The 18,886-nt window shown below is 36.9% G+C and overlaps 1 protein-coding gene across 1 annotated transcript; it reads left to right on the top strand.

Moving 5' to 3' along the window:
• Window positions 1-5,943: 5,943 nt before the first annotated feature.
• On the top strand, window positions 5,944-17,707 carry RAB5A (RAB5A, member RAS oncogene family). The gene is made up of 5 exons (XM_026842200.1): window positions 5,944-6,194; window positions 9,871-10,022; window positions 10,950-11,072; window positions 12,793-12,886; window positions 16,225-17,707. Exons 1-5 carry the CDS (start codon window positions 6,032-6,034, stop codon window positions 16,338-16,340), a joined length of 648 nt encoding a protein of 215 aa, XP_026698001.1. The 5' UTR covers window positions 5,944-6,031; the 3' UTR covers window positions 16,341-17,707.
• The last annotated feature ends 1,179 nt before the right edge of the window (window positions 17,708-18,886 follow it).

Raw genomic sequence — 18,886 nt, 5'->3', positions numbered from 1 at the left:
GCCGGGCCCTGCGGGAGCAGTGGGCCCTGCTGCGGGCTGCCGAGGTGGGCAGCGCGGCGTGCGGGGAGGAGAGGCTGGTCTCTCCCTTCCCGTCTCAAAATGGCGCCCCTGATTTTCCCACTTCCCCTTATTCCTGTGCCTGGAAGGGAGCCGCGGGGGAGGGGAGGTGGTGGTGGTGGCGGCGGCGGGATTTAGGGGGGCTGGGCCCGGGGACTGCGGCGAGAAGGAGAGAGCTGGGGATCCTCCCCTGCGTGCGGGCTCTCCTGCAGTGAGTTATCACCGTCTGAGTCCAGCTACAAGGGCAGGGTCGTTCCCTTCGAGTTGCTTGTGAGCTACGGAGGGTGAAGTTGGGTGATGGGCCACTCGCTTTCCATTTCACTTGCCGCTAGAGGAGAGATGGTGAACAAGGTGGGCAGTAAAATACTCAGCGTGTCGCCATCCGGGGGATCACGACAGGCCTAGTATACTGGCTACACTCTACCTAAGACTTAATTGGAACTGGCCATAAAGCGAAAGTATGGTGGAAGAACAAACCTATCCCTTCATATGTTTTACAGAAGAGCTGAATTGTCTAAGAACTACCAAAATCTTCCAAACAATAGGGCCATGAAAGGCTGTTCACTCAGCATTTTGATTCTTTTTTTTTTTTTTTTCTACCTTGTACCGCTTTTAGAGCTTGGGGATGGAAAAGAGAGGTTGAACAGCTAATTAAGCATCTGAAATTAATTGGTGGCTTCCATGTAACATTCAGACCAAGTGAAAAGCGTGGCATTTTTGTTTTTTCCAATTTGGTAGTGACTTTAAGAGTTGGAGGCAGGCTAGATTGCATGTGTGTATTGTTATTCTGTGATAAGAAATGTCAGGCAAAAAGTAGACGTTGGCTGAAGTGAGATGACTAGAGACAAAGATAGTGCAGTCATCATTACTTATATTTCCTGTATGATAAATAAGTTTATCTGAAGGCAATTGGTAACTATACATCATTCATGTGAGTTTATGAGGTGGCTATTATCTTTAATTGGAAGGCTGTGATTTTTTTGCACTGACTGTGTTGAATCACTTGTTTAACTTACTGTCTCATTATGTTTCAATATAAAGTGGCTTACATGTGACAGGCACTTTGACAGTTCTGAGTATTCCTGTCTTGAACACTGAAGTAAGATGCCACATGAATTCTGCCAAAACTGGAAGAAAGTAACAAAAAACTTGGTTGGTAGGAGTGCCTGATAAATAAAGCTTTTTAGATACTGCTCTTTAAAGCATTCGGGGTAGTCCACTATAAACAGATTTAAAGTAGGTAATGGTTGCAACCTCAGCATTGTATGAACTGTCTCTGTTCATGAAGTGTGAAAAAGTTTATTAGAAATTACTATAACAGTAAGTGTGCTCATGATAAGAAACACTGTCATTTGCTCTGAAATATAAAAGTGGTAGAATGTTCCTGTTTTAAATTTACCATGGAGTTTTGTTTTCATCTTTGTATTTGATAACGCATTTAATCATATTCATTGTAGGAACAGTGTTAGCTGTTTTAATCTCTTCGGTAGGCTGGCTTTTGTTACTACTGTTGATACTTTTGTTTTAGTTTTCTTGTAGTTTAAAATAGGCACTGGTCTGAACGCTTACATGACTGAATTATGCCATTAGTTTGTAGGTGTTGGCTTAGGACTGTTGGTGTTTTCTCCATAGACTCAAACATAATAAAATTCTGTGGTGATCTATTAAAATACTTATGACTCTTTCATAAATGCAACTCATTAATACAAAGACTATCTAAAAACATATAAATTTCTCTTCTAGAGTAATGAAAATACCCACTATCTGGTCAATTACTTGGTAGGATTAACTGAAGTACTTCCCTAATAATATGCTCCAAACTTTGTTGTTCTGGCATTTCAGCATGAAGCTGCTGTGCCTTTGGGGGATATTCATGAGAAGAGTGAAGTTCCTACTTACCAGAAGGAGCTATGTATTTGTAGTGCCCAAGACTGCAAAATAGGCCTTACTTTTTAATATATGATGGAGTTCTCACATTAACTTCCATATAAGTAAGAAAATCTCCCTCGTTCTATCCATATGGAGCCATCCATCTAAGAAACTTCTATAGTAATTTCCTTGTCAGATTTTTATATGAGTAATTTCCTTACATAACTTCCATACGTATCAGTTGGAAGTTACACTTATGTACTTGATTTTGTATAGATGAATTAAAATGCCTTCTCAAGGTTTTCTTTCTTCATATGTTCCAAACATATTGATTACAAAGTTTGTTTAGCATACAAAAATGGCAGGGAGAGACACTAGAGGGTCTCTTCCTGGAAATTTTCACTAAAGTCAAGGGTAAAAAGTAGGTATGGCTGCTAAGCACTTGAAGTAAGCGTTGAGAATTGTCTTGAAAGTGATGTGTCAAAAAAGGCTTGAATTTGCAGTGTGTGTGTGTGTGTGTGTTTAGGGTACTGAATGTAGTTTTCCTCTCTTCTGTGGGGCTTTTTTTATGGTTCTTCAGGCCAGTATTTTACAGGTGACTTAAGGAACTGGAGAATGAATGTGACCTGAGGGTTGGAGCGTGTAAGGGTTCTGTAGCACTGAAATCTACTTTTAAATCCTTGTGAGGCACTATGTTTGACACAAATGTTGAAAGAATAGGCCGAAAACATTCCATAATGTCTATGTCAAACTGTAATACTGCTTCTCTTCAGATTAAGAAAAACTATTCCTCATTTTTCATGTTTGTATGGTGCTGTGCTGTGAGTTTACTGAACAGTTCAATATCATCTGAAACTTCAAAAGATGTTGATTTCAGTATACACTTATAGAAATTGCTAGTAAATTTTAATACATCAAATCATCTGGATGTGCTCTATCAGGTTTTCAGTCTTGCTTTTTTTTTTTTTATCCTGAGCTGTTAAAAAGTGGGTGTAGTAGTTTTATTATTAAGTTATTAGATATATTGACGTGACTCTTGCATGAATGATGTTTGCAGTATGTTTCTTGGACTTGATGGTCTACCTCTCATGTAGTGTGATCTCCACCAGCTTGACAGTTGGTTATTTTTGTATATGGTATCTAAGTTTCTAGAATGATTTCTGAGGAGGGGTGTTACAAGGTTGTTACAATTTCTCTGATAACTACAGCTCCTGTAGCTTGGGCATCTACAAAAATTGAATTAGGTGCTTTTCTTGAAAAACTTTCAGCTTTGGGTTCTGAAGGAGTTTTGCAAGGGGTAATAATTACTGTTTTGTAAATGATACAAATCTGAATAACTAAAAGCTGTAAATGATCATTTGAAACAAACAGATATTATGCAAGCTTTATCAGTCTTGTCTGGTTTTCTGTCATACACCTTTCTGCTCTCCGTATGGGAAACAGCAAGCAAAATAGTAGTCATCGCGACTAATCAGTGTATTGGGTTGGTCTTCTTGCTGTGTGTCATGCAGAAGTCCCTTCCTCCAAAGAGTATGAACTTCTATGGTCATTGGATGTAGCTCTTATGTTTTTAATAATGCTGCAGAGTCTAGAAAAATTTGGAATGAATTAAGATTAAAGGACTTCAAATTATTTCATGTTTATCCAAACACACTAGAATGCTACAGCAAACAGATGTATTTAGTTTTAAACCAGAAATAACTTAATACTTTTCCAAGGGAAAGATAAACAAATGGCTAAGAGTATTCTGAGCTACCTATATTTTGGCTATGCCTTGCTGCTATCTCTCATAGTATAATTAGAGAGAGATTAACTGTTGTCACTGATCCATTTTTATCCAAATTGCTCCACTACTTCTGAAGAGTTTCAGCAGCACGTGTAGGATCTTGCCTGAAAGCTAACACAACAGCTGTGCATTAATTGTTTTATGGTGTAAGGATGAGAGGTCTGGTATTTTTAAAATAACTGGATTCATTCCTGTATTCTGAATTATTCAACCATAATTAAATTAATGAGTAAGAATTTTAGTTTGTAATTATCATGGTACTCTAATAATAATGACAGTGGGATATGCAGGGGCTTTTTTGCTTCACAGAAACATTCTTTCACATATTTGTAAAAACATGTATCTAAAATTTGATATAGATCATATTGTGCAACTGAAATTAGGAAAAAAAAATCTGTTAATTTAAGGATATCATAATAGTCAAACAGGACACAAATTTGGGATAAGACAGGCATGAATACAGGCTTGGAATATCCTACCTGGAAGAAGCTAAATTATTTTGAGAGGTAAAGGAAAAGGAGCAACATGAGCACATAGGAGTTTAAGATGTTGAAAATATTTTTTTAAGACCTGTATGCAAGCTCTGTTTACAGTGAAATAAAATACCACCTTTTCAGCTGTTAAGTTAGTGAATAAATAATGCTAAGATTTCTTTCTCGTTGCATGGAAATTAATTTATAAGGGAGTATGTTAGTGGAGGATGGGGTTCTGCTAGAGTACTAGAAGCACTTTCCAGAAAAGAAGATTCTTCAGGACTTGTGTTGACTTTACAAAAGGGAGAGTTAGGAAGAAGGAAGACTTAGTGTCTGAGCTAGGTGTGTAGCAAACTGGAATGCTCAAGTACCTGATACATGTGCTAAGTAGTTTGAAATGGGAAGATGGCTTAAGACTACTGCTTGGTTTAAAATGTAGCTGCTTTACCATAAGGAAGAAAGAGCAAGAAGTCATTTGAAAGTAGTAGGTGTGCTTACCTTTTTGCAACATACATATTAAAGCTATTTTGTGCTTTAGGAAAATACGCTCTAAACTAACTTGCTTGCATTCTAGATGCTAGGAAAGCTGTATCCTCACAAAGTATGTACAATTCAAGTAAATAATCAACTGGAGTAGGACAAAGTTATAGGCTGGGTTTTGGTTGGTTGGGGTTTTTAGCAGAAAGACAGAAGCAGATGTTTTTCTCACTGAGAGCTGAGTAACCATCACTTGGGTATATTTCCTATGGGCTTGCTTGGAGTTTTGTTTTGGGAACTGGGACGAAAGAGAATACAGAAAATTATTATGCCAGTCTTTCATACACCAATGCCCACCTGCAAAAAGATTTAATCTCTAAGTGTGTAAAAGCATAAATCTTAGGCTTACAAGTGGTACCAGCAGAATCCAAAGGCTTCCTTGTCCACATGAATAATACTGTGATTCTTTTTTTTTTTAAAGAAGTTTGAAAGAAGAGTAGGTAGACTAAGGAATACGTTGTTCATACTTGTTCTTAACAAAGATCTCTGTGAGTATTGATCTGCTAGAATGTGTTACTACTGAAAAGAGCAATTTATCGTATGATAGTTATCTGATTTGCACAAAGTGATCTGGAATCTTACTGGTCCAGACAATCCATTTTTTCTACATGTGGAAGGCTTTATTTTGGCTTCTCAAAGTGCGGTTGTTAACTAGAGAAGGTATTCATGATTTGTACATCAGGTTCTGTACTTTTATGGAAATTACACTTGATACATGTGATAGAAGTGAATTCATGAGGTTTACTTGCAAAGAACTTGATGTGGTGATTGAGTTTTCCCAATTTGCTCTTTTTTTTTAACATCCTTTAGTGGTGCTGGCTTCAGAATATTGCTTAGCAATAACAAAACTATGGAAGAAAATTCTTATTTCTTGTCACTTTATATTTTACCAGTAATGTGAATGTCTGAATCTGTGTTTTATTTCAATCTTGATATGTTAAGAAATAAGAGACTGAAGTCTTGCAAGAAGAAACATAATTGAATTTAAATGTCCTAATTTGAAGCTTTAATGGGAAGACTAGATTTTGAAGAAAACTGATTAATTTGTCATAGATTTTGTCTATAGCTGACATGTTAACAGTGATGGTAGCTGTACTCTGGACTATTGACTTTGGTAAATATTAGGACAAGTTATATGTAATCCATGTTGCATTTGTGAATTAGATTTTTTTCTTACTTGTTTTATAAATCTAATACTGCCCACTGTCTTTCCATAAACAGGTTGTTACTGGCAGAAACACCACTGAGATCTGAATCCTGGAACTTGATTTCAGCAAAGTGAAACAAAGGACTTCTTTCTAATTTGGGCATGGCTAATCGAGGAGCAACAAGACCCAATGGGCCAAATGCTGGAAATAAAATTTGCCAGTTCAAACTAGTACTTTTAGGAGAGTCTGCAGTTGGCAAATCAAGTTTGGTTCTTCGTTTTGTAAAAGGACAGTTTCATGAATTTCAAGAAAGTACAATTGGAGGTAAGGAAATGATCCTTTTAATTTGTTTAATGTTGAGTTTATATTGTCCTTGACAATCTTGAATGTAGTGACACTTCTAGAATGGGTCTCTGACAGCAAGGATCAAAGCTGAGCCCTATGTCTCTAATTGAGAATTATAACTTTCTAAGCTAAAATTTGTAGTTGGCAAACATCAGTGATGTCAAGTGGAGAAAGCAAATGTATGCTCAAACTCTGCGCAGTTTTGAAAACTGGGTTGGATGTTACATTTTTTGGGTGGACGTGTGGCTATTTTAATTGTGCTGTATGCTTAACGAATGAAATAACTGCTTAATAAGAATTAAGAATTTAGTTGCTGTGAAAACAAAGTGCTTTGTCTTCCAAAAAGCTTGTGTTGTCATTTATGCATCCTGGCTTTAGTTTTGATTTGGTAGAATTTGCTACATTTCTGGATATACCTTTCTTTGTTAGTAATCACAGATTTTTAATGTGCTGTTTTTACATTTTATGTCTTCATACAAAAGAGGTGCTGGCTACTAGAATTTAAAAAAAACAAAACAAAACAAACAAAAAAAAACCAACAACCAAACCCGTGTTTAACTGTGAACAGATTTGAACCCACCTCCCTGGCAGATTTCTTCTGTTCTATTGTATGTTGAAGCTGTTTGTGCTTTGAGCTGTGTTCCTCTTGGGATGAATTTAAACTTATCCTAAAACTACCTAATAGCATACAGATTTTAAACAAAATATGCATTTTATGGATTGATAAATATTCTCTAGTAGTCCCTGTTGCTGGTTCTGTGAATCAGTCTGTTTCATGGTAACATTTATGTGAAGCCCTTTCAGTGGTCTATATGTGTCTTTACACATCAACAGTTGTTGAAACGTAAAAAAAAAAATCCATAAAGCTTTCGAAACAAATAAGAGCTGAATTTCATTGCATCATTTTTCTACTGTATTTCTAGCTGTTACATGTATCTATTTTGTATATCTGTCAGCATAAATAGAACCACCTTTTTCTCCCTTAGCAGTCTTACTAATGTCACTTTTGTCATTGTGCATTTTATAATGGCTTTAGGATACGTGTTGGTGTGAAAGGTTTCTATATTCTCATACAACTATGTGGTAATATGGAGTGCTTTTTCGATAGTGAATTTCTTTCCCAATATCAATGTGGGTTTTAGTTGAAAAAACATTTAAAACTAAGTGAAGTTCATTGTTCAGTTTCAGTGGTCTCCAATTCATTTGACCTCCTTTTTGTTTTTTCTTGTTCTAGTGTCTGGATATAACTGGAGATAACCAAACCCTGTTACACTGCTTAACCTTTCTGTAGATTTAAACAAGAGCTTCAGTTCAAGTTCAGATATATAGTTTTTAGTGTAATCTCTGTATTAACTTGTGCCTCTTCTATATAAAATAAAAACAAGGAAATGTCATATCATACAGCTGAGAGATATTAAATGTAGCAATGTTGGGATTCAGAAAAAGTTTTGTATAAAGAAAGCTTTCTAATTCTGTAGTTTGTAGTTGCCTAAGGCATAATTTTCTTTGTATACAGAAGGGCCTTTTAACAAAGAGAGGCTTATGTGCATTGTGAATCTGAATAAAAACATCTGAAAGAGTGCAGTTAAAGGCAAACACGTTGGATGGTGGTGATGTGTTTGGTAACTAGACTGCCACTTCAGACTAATGTGGCAATGTCTGTTAGTTGCTTAAGACAAAAGCATGGCTGTTAAGCATGATAGGCATTCAGATAATTAGCATAACTGATTAATTGCCAATTTACTATGTCCTTGCAAGACAGAAGAAAGTTACCTTGTTTGCAGAAACTAATTGGCATTTTATGGTGGTTGAATGTTCATTTCAACAAAAACAAGAGGATGTCATAGATAAAACCTTTTGTTTTAATTCTCTTCCTGAGTACATCCCTTCATTTATGGAGTGTAGGTACACTCTTCTGTTGAAGAGAATAAAGTCTTTTAAGAACTCCAGATTCCACTTTTTTAACATCTTGTCTCTGCCTTAGAGAAATATAATATTGAGCTGGTTCTGAGGAGGAAGCCCTTGGTCTGATGCAGGATGTATGGTTTTTTTTCCACTTTATTTTGGTTCTGGGCTGCTTAGGGAGCTACCAAGAGGAGCCTGCTTTACCAGTGCTTAAATATTTAGCATTTAGAGAGATTTATGGTGATTAAACATTGGAACATCAAAGCCTTTACCTTCTCTAACCTGCCTCTTCATCTGTGATGGATGCTAATACCCCTGAAGCAGGAACACCTGACCATTTAACTGGTCAGCTTCTGTACAGTAGTTAGTGTCCTTTATAAAGCAAGATCGACTTGCTTTTGGTTTACTGTAATGAGTTGAAAGTTGCAGTAGTTTTGGAATGATTCACAGTCTGTGATGTCCTGGAGTATGTGGGACAGGGTAACATCCCAGGTATGCAAGGGTTATGGGTCAGTGCCTCTTCATAGATTTGATTTAAATTGGCCACAGTCTGTCAGTGTGCTTAGTGATGAGTCTCCAGTTCTGCCAGGTACGGGACTTCCCTTTGCATTTCATCAAGCAGAAGGTCTTTAAATTTTTTTTGTTGTTTGTGGAAGGAACAAGGACAAGCTAGTCTACGATATTTGTCATGACTGGAAAAACAACTCCAAACATTTCTGTTGGATTGCTCAGTCTTTCATCTAAATTCTTAGAACTATTGCATTTTGTGTTGTGTATGTACTATAACTGGGCAGACAATGTGCCTCTGAAGCAGGTGACTGAGACAGCTTGTCAGACCACTGTAATAGTTGTATGCTTATTTTTAAACTTCAAAAGCTATGGTGGAACAGATGACTGAGTTAAAACTCAAAGGGTTAAAATAATCCAGTAGAAGGAAATCTTACTTCTCAGTGGTTTTTTTCCCCCACAAAATTCTTGAGATTGTAGCTTAGTTTTGTAATACGGGTTTGTATGTTGTGTGGGTACTCGCCCCCGTAGTTCTAATATCTACATTAATGTGAGTGGAAAATCTTTACTTGGAGCAACTGTTCGAAGACTTGAAGTAAGTTACTGTTTTCTGTAATTAGGAGACCATTATTTATGGTAATGCATTCAGCTGTAGTGGCAATGGATGCAAGTTTCCCTGAAACTGTAGGCCCTCAGAATATTACTGAAATTATTTCTTGAGATCACTTGCAAAGTCAGCTTTAAGAACAAGAGTTCCTGAGAAGTGGTTCTTTCTTCCATACCCATTAGCTAAGGTGGAGTTGTCAGAAGCTGGAAATCAAAGCTTCAAGATACTCTTTGAGTAATGTAAATGTGTAGAACTGTAAATATCTGAACTGTTAGATTACATACAGCATGATGGGATGCTCTTACGGTACTCTGTATAGTCTGTTCAAGCAGGAAGAAATATGTCTAGAAGACTTAAGGCTTGTGGTTAATCAGATGGACTATTACAAAAGAAAAAAAGGAATTCTTTCTAGTTATTGCTTTCTTATATCTTTCACTTGAGGAAAGACTGCTTGTTTATGTAACTGTTCTGTGTTAAGAGTTACGGTCTGTCAGCTAGTGCTTACTTCAAACCTGCTGTATTTTAATATAGGCTTGAATTGTTTAAGGAAGTCATATTTGCATCTCTAACATAATTTTATATGAATATATAGATATAAGCAGAATTCTGGTTTCAGCACCTCTGTCTCTTTTGTAGCTGCTTTTCTAACCCAGACTGTATGTCTCGACGATACAACAGTAAAATTTGAAATTTGGGATACAGCTGGACAGGAGCGGTACCACAGTTTAGCACCCATGTACTACAGAGGAGCACAAGCAGCTATAGTGGTATACGACATTACAAATGAGGTAAGTACTGTATTAGGGAGGCACAAGTGGGATTTGAAAGTTAGCAGTCCTTAATTTTTCTCACTGACTTGTGTGAATCAGTTCATCATTTCATAGAATCATGCGATGGTTTGGGTTGGAAGAGACCTTCGAGGGTCAACTAGTCTGAGCCCCCTGCTATGGGTAGGGACATCTTCAACTAGATCAGGTTTCTCATTTTGTACTGGGCTATGTAATGTTAACTCGTGTCTGTAAACTTTTCTTGCTAAAAGACCATTTCTGGGATTTTTTTTTAATGTATTAGAGAAGGAAAGAAAATTCTGTTGTAGAAGCATTTCAAGCCCACTTTAAATCATTTCACCAGAATTGATCTGTTACTCTCACCACGTTGCTGGTGGAAGTTCATTTCAGATAGTGGAAGACATTGTTTTGCTATTATTGCAAGACCAAAATCTAAGGTTGTTTGATTTCTGTTTATTTGAACTTAAATCAGATAGATAAGCTTCACTTGCATTTGGTAACATGAGACTTAAGACCTAAAACCTTCAAAAAAAACCCCAAAACCCTGTACCATAATGAACAGTGCTCAGTAATTAGAAAGTTAAAAGGCCCTTTCAATACAGCTGTTCATAAACTTGATTCTTCTAGAGGAGAAATTAAAATTCCTATTTTCTCTCTTAACCACTTCTTTTTCCTTACTCTTGTTTAAATAAAGATCTCCCCATCTTCACTTAATTTTTCAGCATTATCTCAACTAAGCAGATTTGAGAACTAAGGTAGGAACGTTTCATTTTAAAAGCTCAGTTGGCAAATTGGAGTGTTCCTTTCAGCTAAGGTAGCAGCCTCGTGTTGGCTTTTTGCCTGAAGTGTAAATAACAGAGATTGGGGTAATAGGTCAGTACAAAAGGATGGTAAAACTCAGTTGCATCATTTTGCAATCATTAACAGGAGTCCTTTGCCAGAGCGAAAAATTGGGTCAAAGAACTTCAGCGACAAGCAAGTCCTAACATTGTAATAGCTTTAGCAGGAAACAAAGCTGATCTAGCTAACAAAAGAGCTGTGGATTTCCAGGTATGTACTTAATTTCTGTTTATAGAAATAGCATTTTGTTGGAACAGAAAGTAAATAAACTTGTGAGGAGCTTATATACATAGCATAGCTGGTTGTTAGAGGTCATGATCTAAATATAAATGTCAACTGAGACTAATTAAATTGTACATGCTACTGAAAAATATATTTCTGTACAAGTGGTATGCAGCAATAGACTTTTTTGAATATATAAGTATGACTTTGAGGAATAACGAATTTATTTGCATGCCTTTAAGTCTAATTGAATTTCTGTTCCTTGATGTGACCTCTTCCTGTCTTCAACCTGAAATTAACAGAAACTAGAGTTTCAATGGGTGAGATAGCAGTAACTCTCAGTGCAAACCATTCTCTCTGACTTGTCAGCAGGAGAATTTTGATTCTTTTGTATGATGGAAAGCTGATTGATACGTTTCACATGCTTAGACTGTCGAAACAATGTTCAAGTTCAGAAAATAGTTTTATTTGCTTTGGAAGCTTACTGCAGATGGTTCTGGTCCATTCATGATTGAATTTGAATTAATTTTCTTTTTTAATTTTCATTTGGTGTCACTATGAGATACTACTGTTCATAGTCATAAATCCTTTTGTAACGATAGGAGTCGGACTACAAAGGTTAGCAGTGTTTTAGGAATTTTCCTGCCAGAATTCAACAACACTGTTTTCTAATTTTATACTTACATGTCAATCATAACATAAAGCTGTGTGACAGAAGACATTTGTTTTGTGAAAAACTGTGGTATTTAGCAAAAACTTCATACATGTGTACAGTCAAAAACTTAATCAAATTTAATTACCAAAGTAGAACAGCTTTTACTAATTTTTTGTACAATTACAATCTTAATATTTTTTAAATGTTCACTTTTTTATTTATGTAGATTTATGGGCTCCTTGCAGGCTTGACAATCCTTTCTCATTGCAAAGTACATTTTAGATTTCTACGTATTTGTTGATGTGCTATTTCACATATAGATACCTAGACCTTGGCGGATGGAACCTAAATGAATATAGAATGCTGTAGATTTTTTTCATCATAGGTATTCTGTAGTTCAGCTTTTTGCAGATTTCCTATTAAATGCAAAGGCAGTTACATGGTCATAAGAAGCTGGGGATTCTTAGCTGAATTGGCCAACAGGAAGTGGCAAAAATAGGATGCTTTTTATAAACAGCAGATCAAAAGTCAAACTGAAAAGAGATGATGTGGCAAATGCTTAATTACGCCTATTTGTTTTGTAACTGTGAATTTCATTTAGGATAATGAAACTGTTCTGATCCATTAGTCTCAATGGCTGAAAGATTCAAGATAGTTCACAAACTGCCTTCTTTCCAGAGTAGTAATAGACTCTTGACATTTCATGACACTTTCTGGAGCTCATTCTTGCTATCAACAGCTAGTGTTCTGGATCAGGGTTGTCTTTTTATTAAATATTTATTATTTAGTTTTGCCTGATATTTTTTCCATCTGGTTATTTTTATGATGAGTAAGGATTTTTATGGTTGCATTTGTAAATGTTTAACTGTTTGATAGAAGTGTAATTTCTTCACAGCTGGTGAATAACCCAGTCACATGAGTGTTTCAACAAACTTTCTTTTTTTCAGAATGGTATAGAAATTGTTCCTTAGCAATGAAAGTACAATGTGTAATGATTGTGTGACTTTTTTTTTTTTCTACAACGAAGTAATGCAATATTACTTTAACTTTCAGGAAGCACAGGCTTATGCAGATGACAACAGCTTATTGTTCATGGAGACGTCTGCCAAAACATCTATGAACGTAAATGAAATATTCATGGCAATTGGTGAGTTCATGAACAGACTGATAATTCAAGGAAATTGTTTTCATGAGATACATGCCATCACAATATTTCTAACCCAGGATCTTTATTTTTCACTTAAATTTTTTCTGGTGCTGAATTTTCTGTAGGCCCTTTCAGATCCTGTTTGATGCTTGGAATAAGTCAGATAAACTTTCTTGAAGTACAGTTGCTCAGGTCTCCTGTCAAGCATGAAAGCACTTGAATTAACTTGAAATAGCTAAGCTGGGTTACTTCTGAACTTTGTCAGCAAGTTTTGATTCCATGATGAAAACTTCTGCTTCAAGTTCAAGCAAAGTTAAACTTTAGTTGTTACATACAACCCCCCCCCCCATCTTTCCCATGGTATGGGTAACCATAAAAAGCTTTACACAGCTTTTCTTAGTTGTAAGATGTACTTGGCATTTGTTAATCAAATTAGTGTGAGAATATAAATGAAAGTGTATAAATGTGTGCCTTTTGATGGTATGTTGTGGCAGACTCCACACTGCCTTGGATAGGTGCAGAACCTGGAATAATTTACCTTTTATGAGACAGTGGTAATTGAAGCTTGAAACATTTCAGAACAGGAGTGATAATGGACTTGCTTAAAAAAAAAAAAACAAAGTCAAGTGTTCATTTTAGTCTAAACAAAATATTTACTAAATATGCTTCTGTGTTAAAATTTTATTTAAATTCCAAATGCGGCTCTCTGAAATCCGAAAGTTGTGCCAAAGATGACAGTATGTTATTAAATTCAGTGTCCAATTGTAAGTAAAGGACACTTCATGTGAAAAGTAAATTTACTAATATATTTCTAGCCCTAACATAATCTTAGAATCTCTACATTACATGTTACAAATCTCTAACATGTAATAGTAAGTATAAGTATACTAAGAAATTGTGTAAATACCATTAAGACACAAAACTATATTGCATTGTTAATAAAATTTTAAAAAGGGAGAAAAAAAAGCATGCATTTTTAGGTTGGTCACCAACCTATTTATTAATCACCTTCACCACAGTAGTGGCTCTGCTATGGGGAGTAGTAACATATAGTGTCAAATAACCTTATGAAATCTATTTTGTATTCTCTCTAGAGACCTCTCTATTCTACTTATTTTTGTGAAATCCAGCATTGCTATCAAATTAAGTGTTTCTAAAGAGTTCTTATCTTTGGCTTTACAAGTCTGTAAAGCAGAATGTAATTTGTGATGTGGTTCAAACTTTCAGCAGATGCAAATTAAATTATCGCTATAGCAACACTATAACAAGTACTTGCTTTATATTAACTATAAATACTGGGGAGGAAACCATATCTGTATGAGTGGAAAGTGTGTATTTTTCTCACAAATGCTCAAGATAAGCCTGCATTTAACGATACAGAAATACTCGGTTGCACTGTTCTGATGAAACTTTAAAATTAATTTGTTTACAAGTGTGGTTTGCATCTTGTTTAAAAAAAAATAATACTTAAAATCTGATAGGCTTTTTTTGTAATTTGTTGTATTCACAATAAGTCTTACGTCTCCATATTTTAATGAAGTATATAAAGTAAATTTGAGAAAACAAAGCCCAGTTAGTACCCAGGGGTTTTGTCTGCAACAGTGGTTGTCCATGTGAGTATTCTTTTACATCAGTGGGTGAAATTCAGCTTTGTCAGTGCATCAGAACAAGATCTCTGCATCTATGGACCCTGAAAGGATATCTTCATGAGGATCTAAGTATTGCATGGAACTTGGAATGGGCTTTTGCACAACATGGATGCAGTTCTTCGGACCATTTGTGAATATTATCTTCAAAAATGGGAGAACATGTGTGGTGGTTTAGGCCCTGCCGAGACTGGAGACCACGTTGCCCTTGTCCCTCCCCCACCCTCAGACCAAGTAGGGCACAAACACCAGGATTGAAATAAGGAAAGATTTAATACAACAATGTAATAAAAAACAATCTGAAAAGAAACAATAGCAATAACAACAACAATAAACAGTAATAATAGTAAACAAGACAAAAGATATACAGAGAAATACCGCAATGGACACAGCCAGCCTGCTGCATGTGCTTCCTGCGACCAAAGCCACAAAGGAAAGCTTCCCGTGCTTCAGCACTGGACCTGACATCAGCAAGGTAGTGAATAACCAGGCTGGAGATCCCTTCCCACTGCTGGGGAAACTTAACCCTATCTTAGCTGAACGAGGACAACATGAAAAATGAGAACATGGACAGAATTGAAGGATGCAATCTACAGCTGCTTGTAAATTGACTGATTCAGAATTTCCAGTTAAAAAATTCATGTCAATTTACAGTTCCAGAATGTATCTAGAATCCAAAATGACAGTCCTCTAAAGGCATTTTTTTGCTGGTGCTTTGTCTCTTTGTGCTATCTCAGCAGTGTAGTACCATGTGAACTCTTCAGTTCTATTACAAAATCATAGAACAGCCCAAGTTGGAACAAACCTCAAAAGATCATCTCTGGTCTAACATTTTGTGGGAAAGGGAGCCTAGATGAGATTATCTAGTATTACAATCCATCTTGTTGATTTGTACTTTGCTCATTTTCTGGCACTTATACTTGCATTTCATTCCTTTTAGGAAAAGTTGTTTAAAAAGCTGACCAAAGTAATTACTTGGGAGTTGAAGCATGCAGCCAGACTGTAGAATAGGGATAGTTGTTGGGTCCTGGTAACATGGGCAAGACAGCCCCACAGAAGTAATTTTATGTGGAACTTAGCTTTCTCTCCATCAGAAAATTGCTAAGAGGAGCGACTGCTCAGAAGAGTAATATTTGTCACCCTTATTTTTCGTGTCGGGACCAAGGAGTTACCTTGAAGCTTGAAGGACATCAAAGAATTATTACAGTCATTAGACTCATAAGAGCTGGAGAGAGGAGACAGCTTGAAAAAAAACAGAGTTGATCTAGTGCTGAGGGCCATTTTGGATGTTGCATGCAGATACTTATTCTGGCTAGATAGCTGGGCAGTAGTTTGACCCATATCTGTCTGTGTTTTGTGCCTTTCTGTCTTTCTGTGCTTTTACCACTAATATCCTGATCTTAAAACCTGTTCTGTGTCAATAGATTTATTACACAAACCATCATTTATTGGCATAGCAGATAGCTCAAGTTACTAATGTATTTCACTTTCAAATGTTATAGATAAGATAGTTAATCCTTGAGAAGTTGTTTTAACTTTTTTTTATTACCAGCACATTGAATCAACTCAGGTTTTATAGTGATTATATTGATAATGCTTGTAGAGTAATAAAGTATTGACTGTTCGTGTACTCTGGTGATTTAATCCTAGTATAATGTCCATTTTAACTCTTATTTCTTGTTGACTTTATAGCAAAAAAATTGCCCAAGAATGAACCACAGAATGCAGGAGCCAACTCTGCCAGAGGAAGAGGAGTAGACCTTACTGAACCCACACAACCACCCAAGAGTCAATGTTGTAGTAACTAAAACATCAATTGCTTTAAACTGTTCTGAATATTCTTCTGCTTCCTAACTGTTAATAACCATGGAATTGGAGTGCTTAACCTGGCCCAGTACATCTTCCAAACAGCGAAGAGACATGATAATAGTCAAGTTCATGATAGAGGTGTTGGGTTTTTTGTTTTTTTTACCTAAAATTTTAACATGCATGTATCCACCACTGGCTGTAACGTTTCAGCAGTAGAGGAGAGATGGAAGCGGAATAAACTTCCTTCAGTTGAAAGGTTTTAAAAATCACTTATTAGGGGTGTAGAAGAACTACTTTCCATGGACCTAATTGGCCAGTTCCTGTAGCCTCAATACTGGTTACTGTTATAATAATTAGAATTGGGACTTTTCATAATTCTCAATTGTGCTTTAAAACCTTTTTAGAAACAGGGTCTAAAAATTACTTAAACTTATTCACAGTATTGATGCAACCAGTTATTTCTGCAGGTATCTACTGTTTAGTTATACATTCCATAGTTTAATAATTTAATTACAAATAATACTTGCATTAACAATTTTAAGAATCCTATGCTTGCAGGAAGGTGGAGTTTTAGTTGGTACACTGTATGTAAATTATATCAGCCCTGCTAGTTATCTAAAGGAATTAGTGATAAAACAAGTTTAACTTAATTTCTAATCTGTTAAGAGGGTACAGACCAGTAAATTCAAGTTCATAATTTAGGATATTTTTTTCTCTGCAAACTGTAAGAGCTCTTCAAGTAAAACCACAAAAAACTCGGTGTCTGTGACTTCTTTCTTGTTTTTATCATTGCTGGCCATTACAGTCTGTTTTTCCCCTAAGGAAAAAAATAGTGCACTAACGATTCTGTACATCCAACTTGATTTTAAATTTGGATATTAATGTACTGTAAATAGGTACTCTGCATTGTAGTCTACATTTGTTTAATACTTTCTGTAATATTTAAGAGTTGCTTAAAGGTATACAGAATGTACAGTTACTTAAAGCTAACTTTTTTCCTCTCTAATCAAAGGGGGTTCTAAGTTCTTCCTTTATGGCTAGAACAGTAATAAATGATGCTCCTGTATCTGTAACATGAGTACTGCTGTCTGTCAGTAATGAACTTGCAACTTTGTTTTCCAAAGTACATTTTATTTTGATCTGTCCAGTATATTGCACTAATTCTTTTAGTTATTTTCATTATATGAAATCTACCAAGTGTGTCAAGAGATGAATTAGTCTATTTAAATGTTGAACTGATAGCAGAAACTTACTTGTGCAGATTTTAAATTTGCAGTAATCTGGGTTTAGCGAGGAAAACGACAGTTCACCAGTGTTTAGTTTTATATTGAGGTGCTCAGGTTTGAATAAAGTGGTTTAAAAAAAATATTTTTGATTACTGTTTCTTACTCAGTGTGGTGGTTTAGGCCCTGCTGGGACTGGAGACCATGTTGCCCTTGTCCGTCCCCCACCCTTGGACCGAGTAGGGCACAAACACTTCTAGTGGCTGAGACATCAGCTCGTACAGGTGGAATGTAAGACATGTCCTCTTCCATTTTCTGGACCCTATGAGACAGTTCCTCCACAGCTGAGACCCAGGAATGCTGAGATGAAGGGAGATTTCCCTCATATTGCCAGAGCTTGCCAACCACTCCATCCACTGTTAGAGTGTGGGTGTCTGTCCACCAGGACACTATTGCCAATGCTTTCAAGTGTGCTTCTGGTGCGCTCTTCAGGAACTTTTCCCACATCAGGTGTGTGCAAGGGGCCTGATCCGGGTCCATGGGTGACTGCTCATCATTCAGATCACCATAGATCATCTCAAACACAGCCAGTTCCCTGAGGCTCTGGATGCCCTTCTCAATGCTGGTTCATTTGCCTAGCTGACATAGGATATCATCCTTGTAAGGGTGCCTCTCCCTTACACTGAGCAGGAGTCACTTCCAAAGGCTGAGGGTTTGAGCCTGTTTCCCTGTCTCCCTATCAATGCCAGCATCCTTGGCTAAAGATCTCAGCTGCTTGGCCTCTCTCCCATCCATTTCAAAAGCACTGGCTCCATTGTCCCAGCATTGGAGCAGCCAGGTGCAAATCTGCTCATCTCCCAGGTGGCTGAAATCTTTCCACATATCTCACAGCTCAGTCCGAGATAGAGATCGGACGATCACCAATGGCCCTTCCTCCTGTTCCCGTGCTGGGCCTGGCTCATCCTCATCTTCCACTTTGCAAACTGACTTTCTGGTGTATTTTGTTTTCTGTATCGGGGCGACTGATACTGGCACTGGCTGGCTCTCTGGCTCAGTCGCTGTGCTGGTGGAGGTGACTGAGACTGGCTCTGCCTGTCCCCCTGGCCCAGCTGCTGTACCAGTAAGTTCACTCTCAGATCCTGCAGGTCTTTTTCCCCCCTGAGGGCAGTGGGTGGTATTAAAGAGGACACGGTAGGCATGGGCAAGTCCCCAACACATCGCAGCGAGTTGTGTCACCTGGGTTTTGCCAGCTTGGTAACACACCCTTTCTAAGCACTCCATCAGCTTATCAGGGCTCTGCATTTGTTCGAGAGTGAAATTCC

The sequence above is a fragment of the Athene cunicularia genome (assembly GCF_003259725.1).
Source record: "Athene cunicularia isolate RWA chromosome 2 unlocalized genomic scaffold, athCun1 chr2_part1, whole genome shotgun sequence".
Classification (NCBI taxonomy): Eukaryota; Metazoa; Chordata; class Aves; order Strigiformes; family Strigidae; genus Athene; species Athene cunicularia.
Note: the sequence above shows the minus strand (reverse complement) of the source record. Positions and strands in the feature narration are given on the sequence as shown.

Bases quoted from the DNA above. Each gene is read 5' to 3' on its own strand.
- RAB5A (XM_026842200.1), top strand. From the start codon at position 6,032: ATGGCTAATCGAGGAGCAACAAGACCCAATGGGCCAAATGCTGGAAAT. The intron at 10,023-10,949 runs GTAAGTACTGTA...AATCATTAACAG, and splicing joins TATACGACATTACAAATGAG to GAGTCCTTTGCCAGAGCGAA. The intron at 12,887-16,224 runs GTGAGTTCATGA...TTGACTTTATAG, and splicing joins TGAAATATTCATGGCAATTG to CAAAAAAATTGCCCAAGAAT.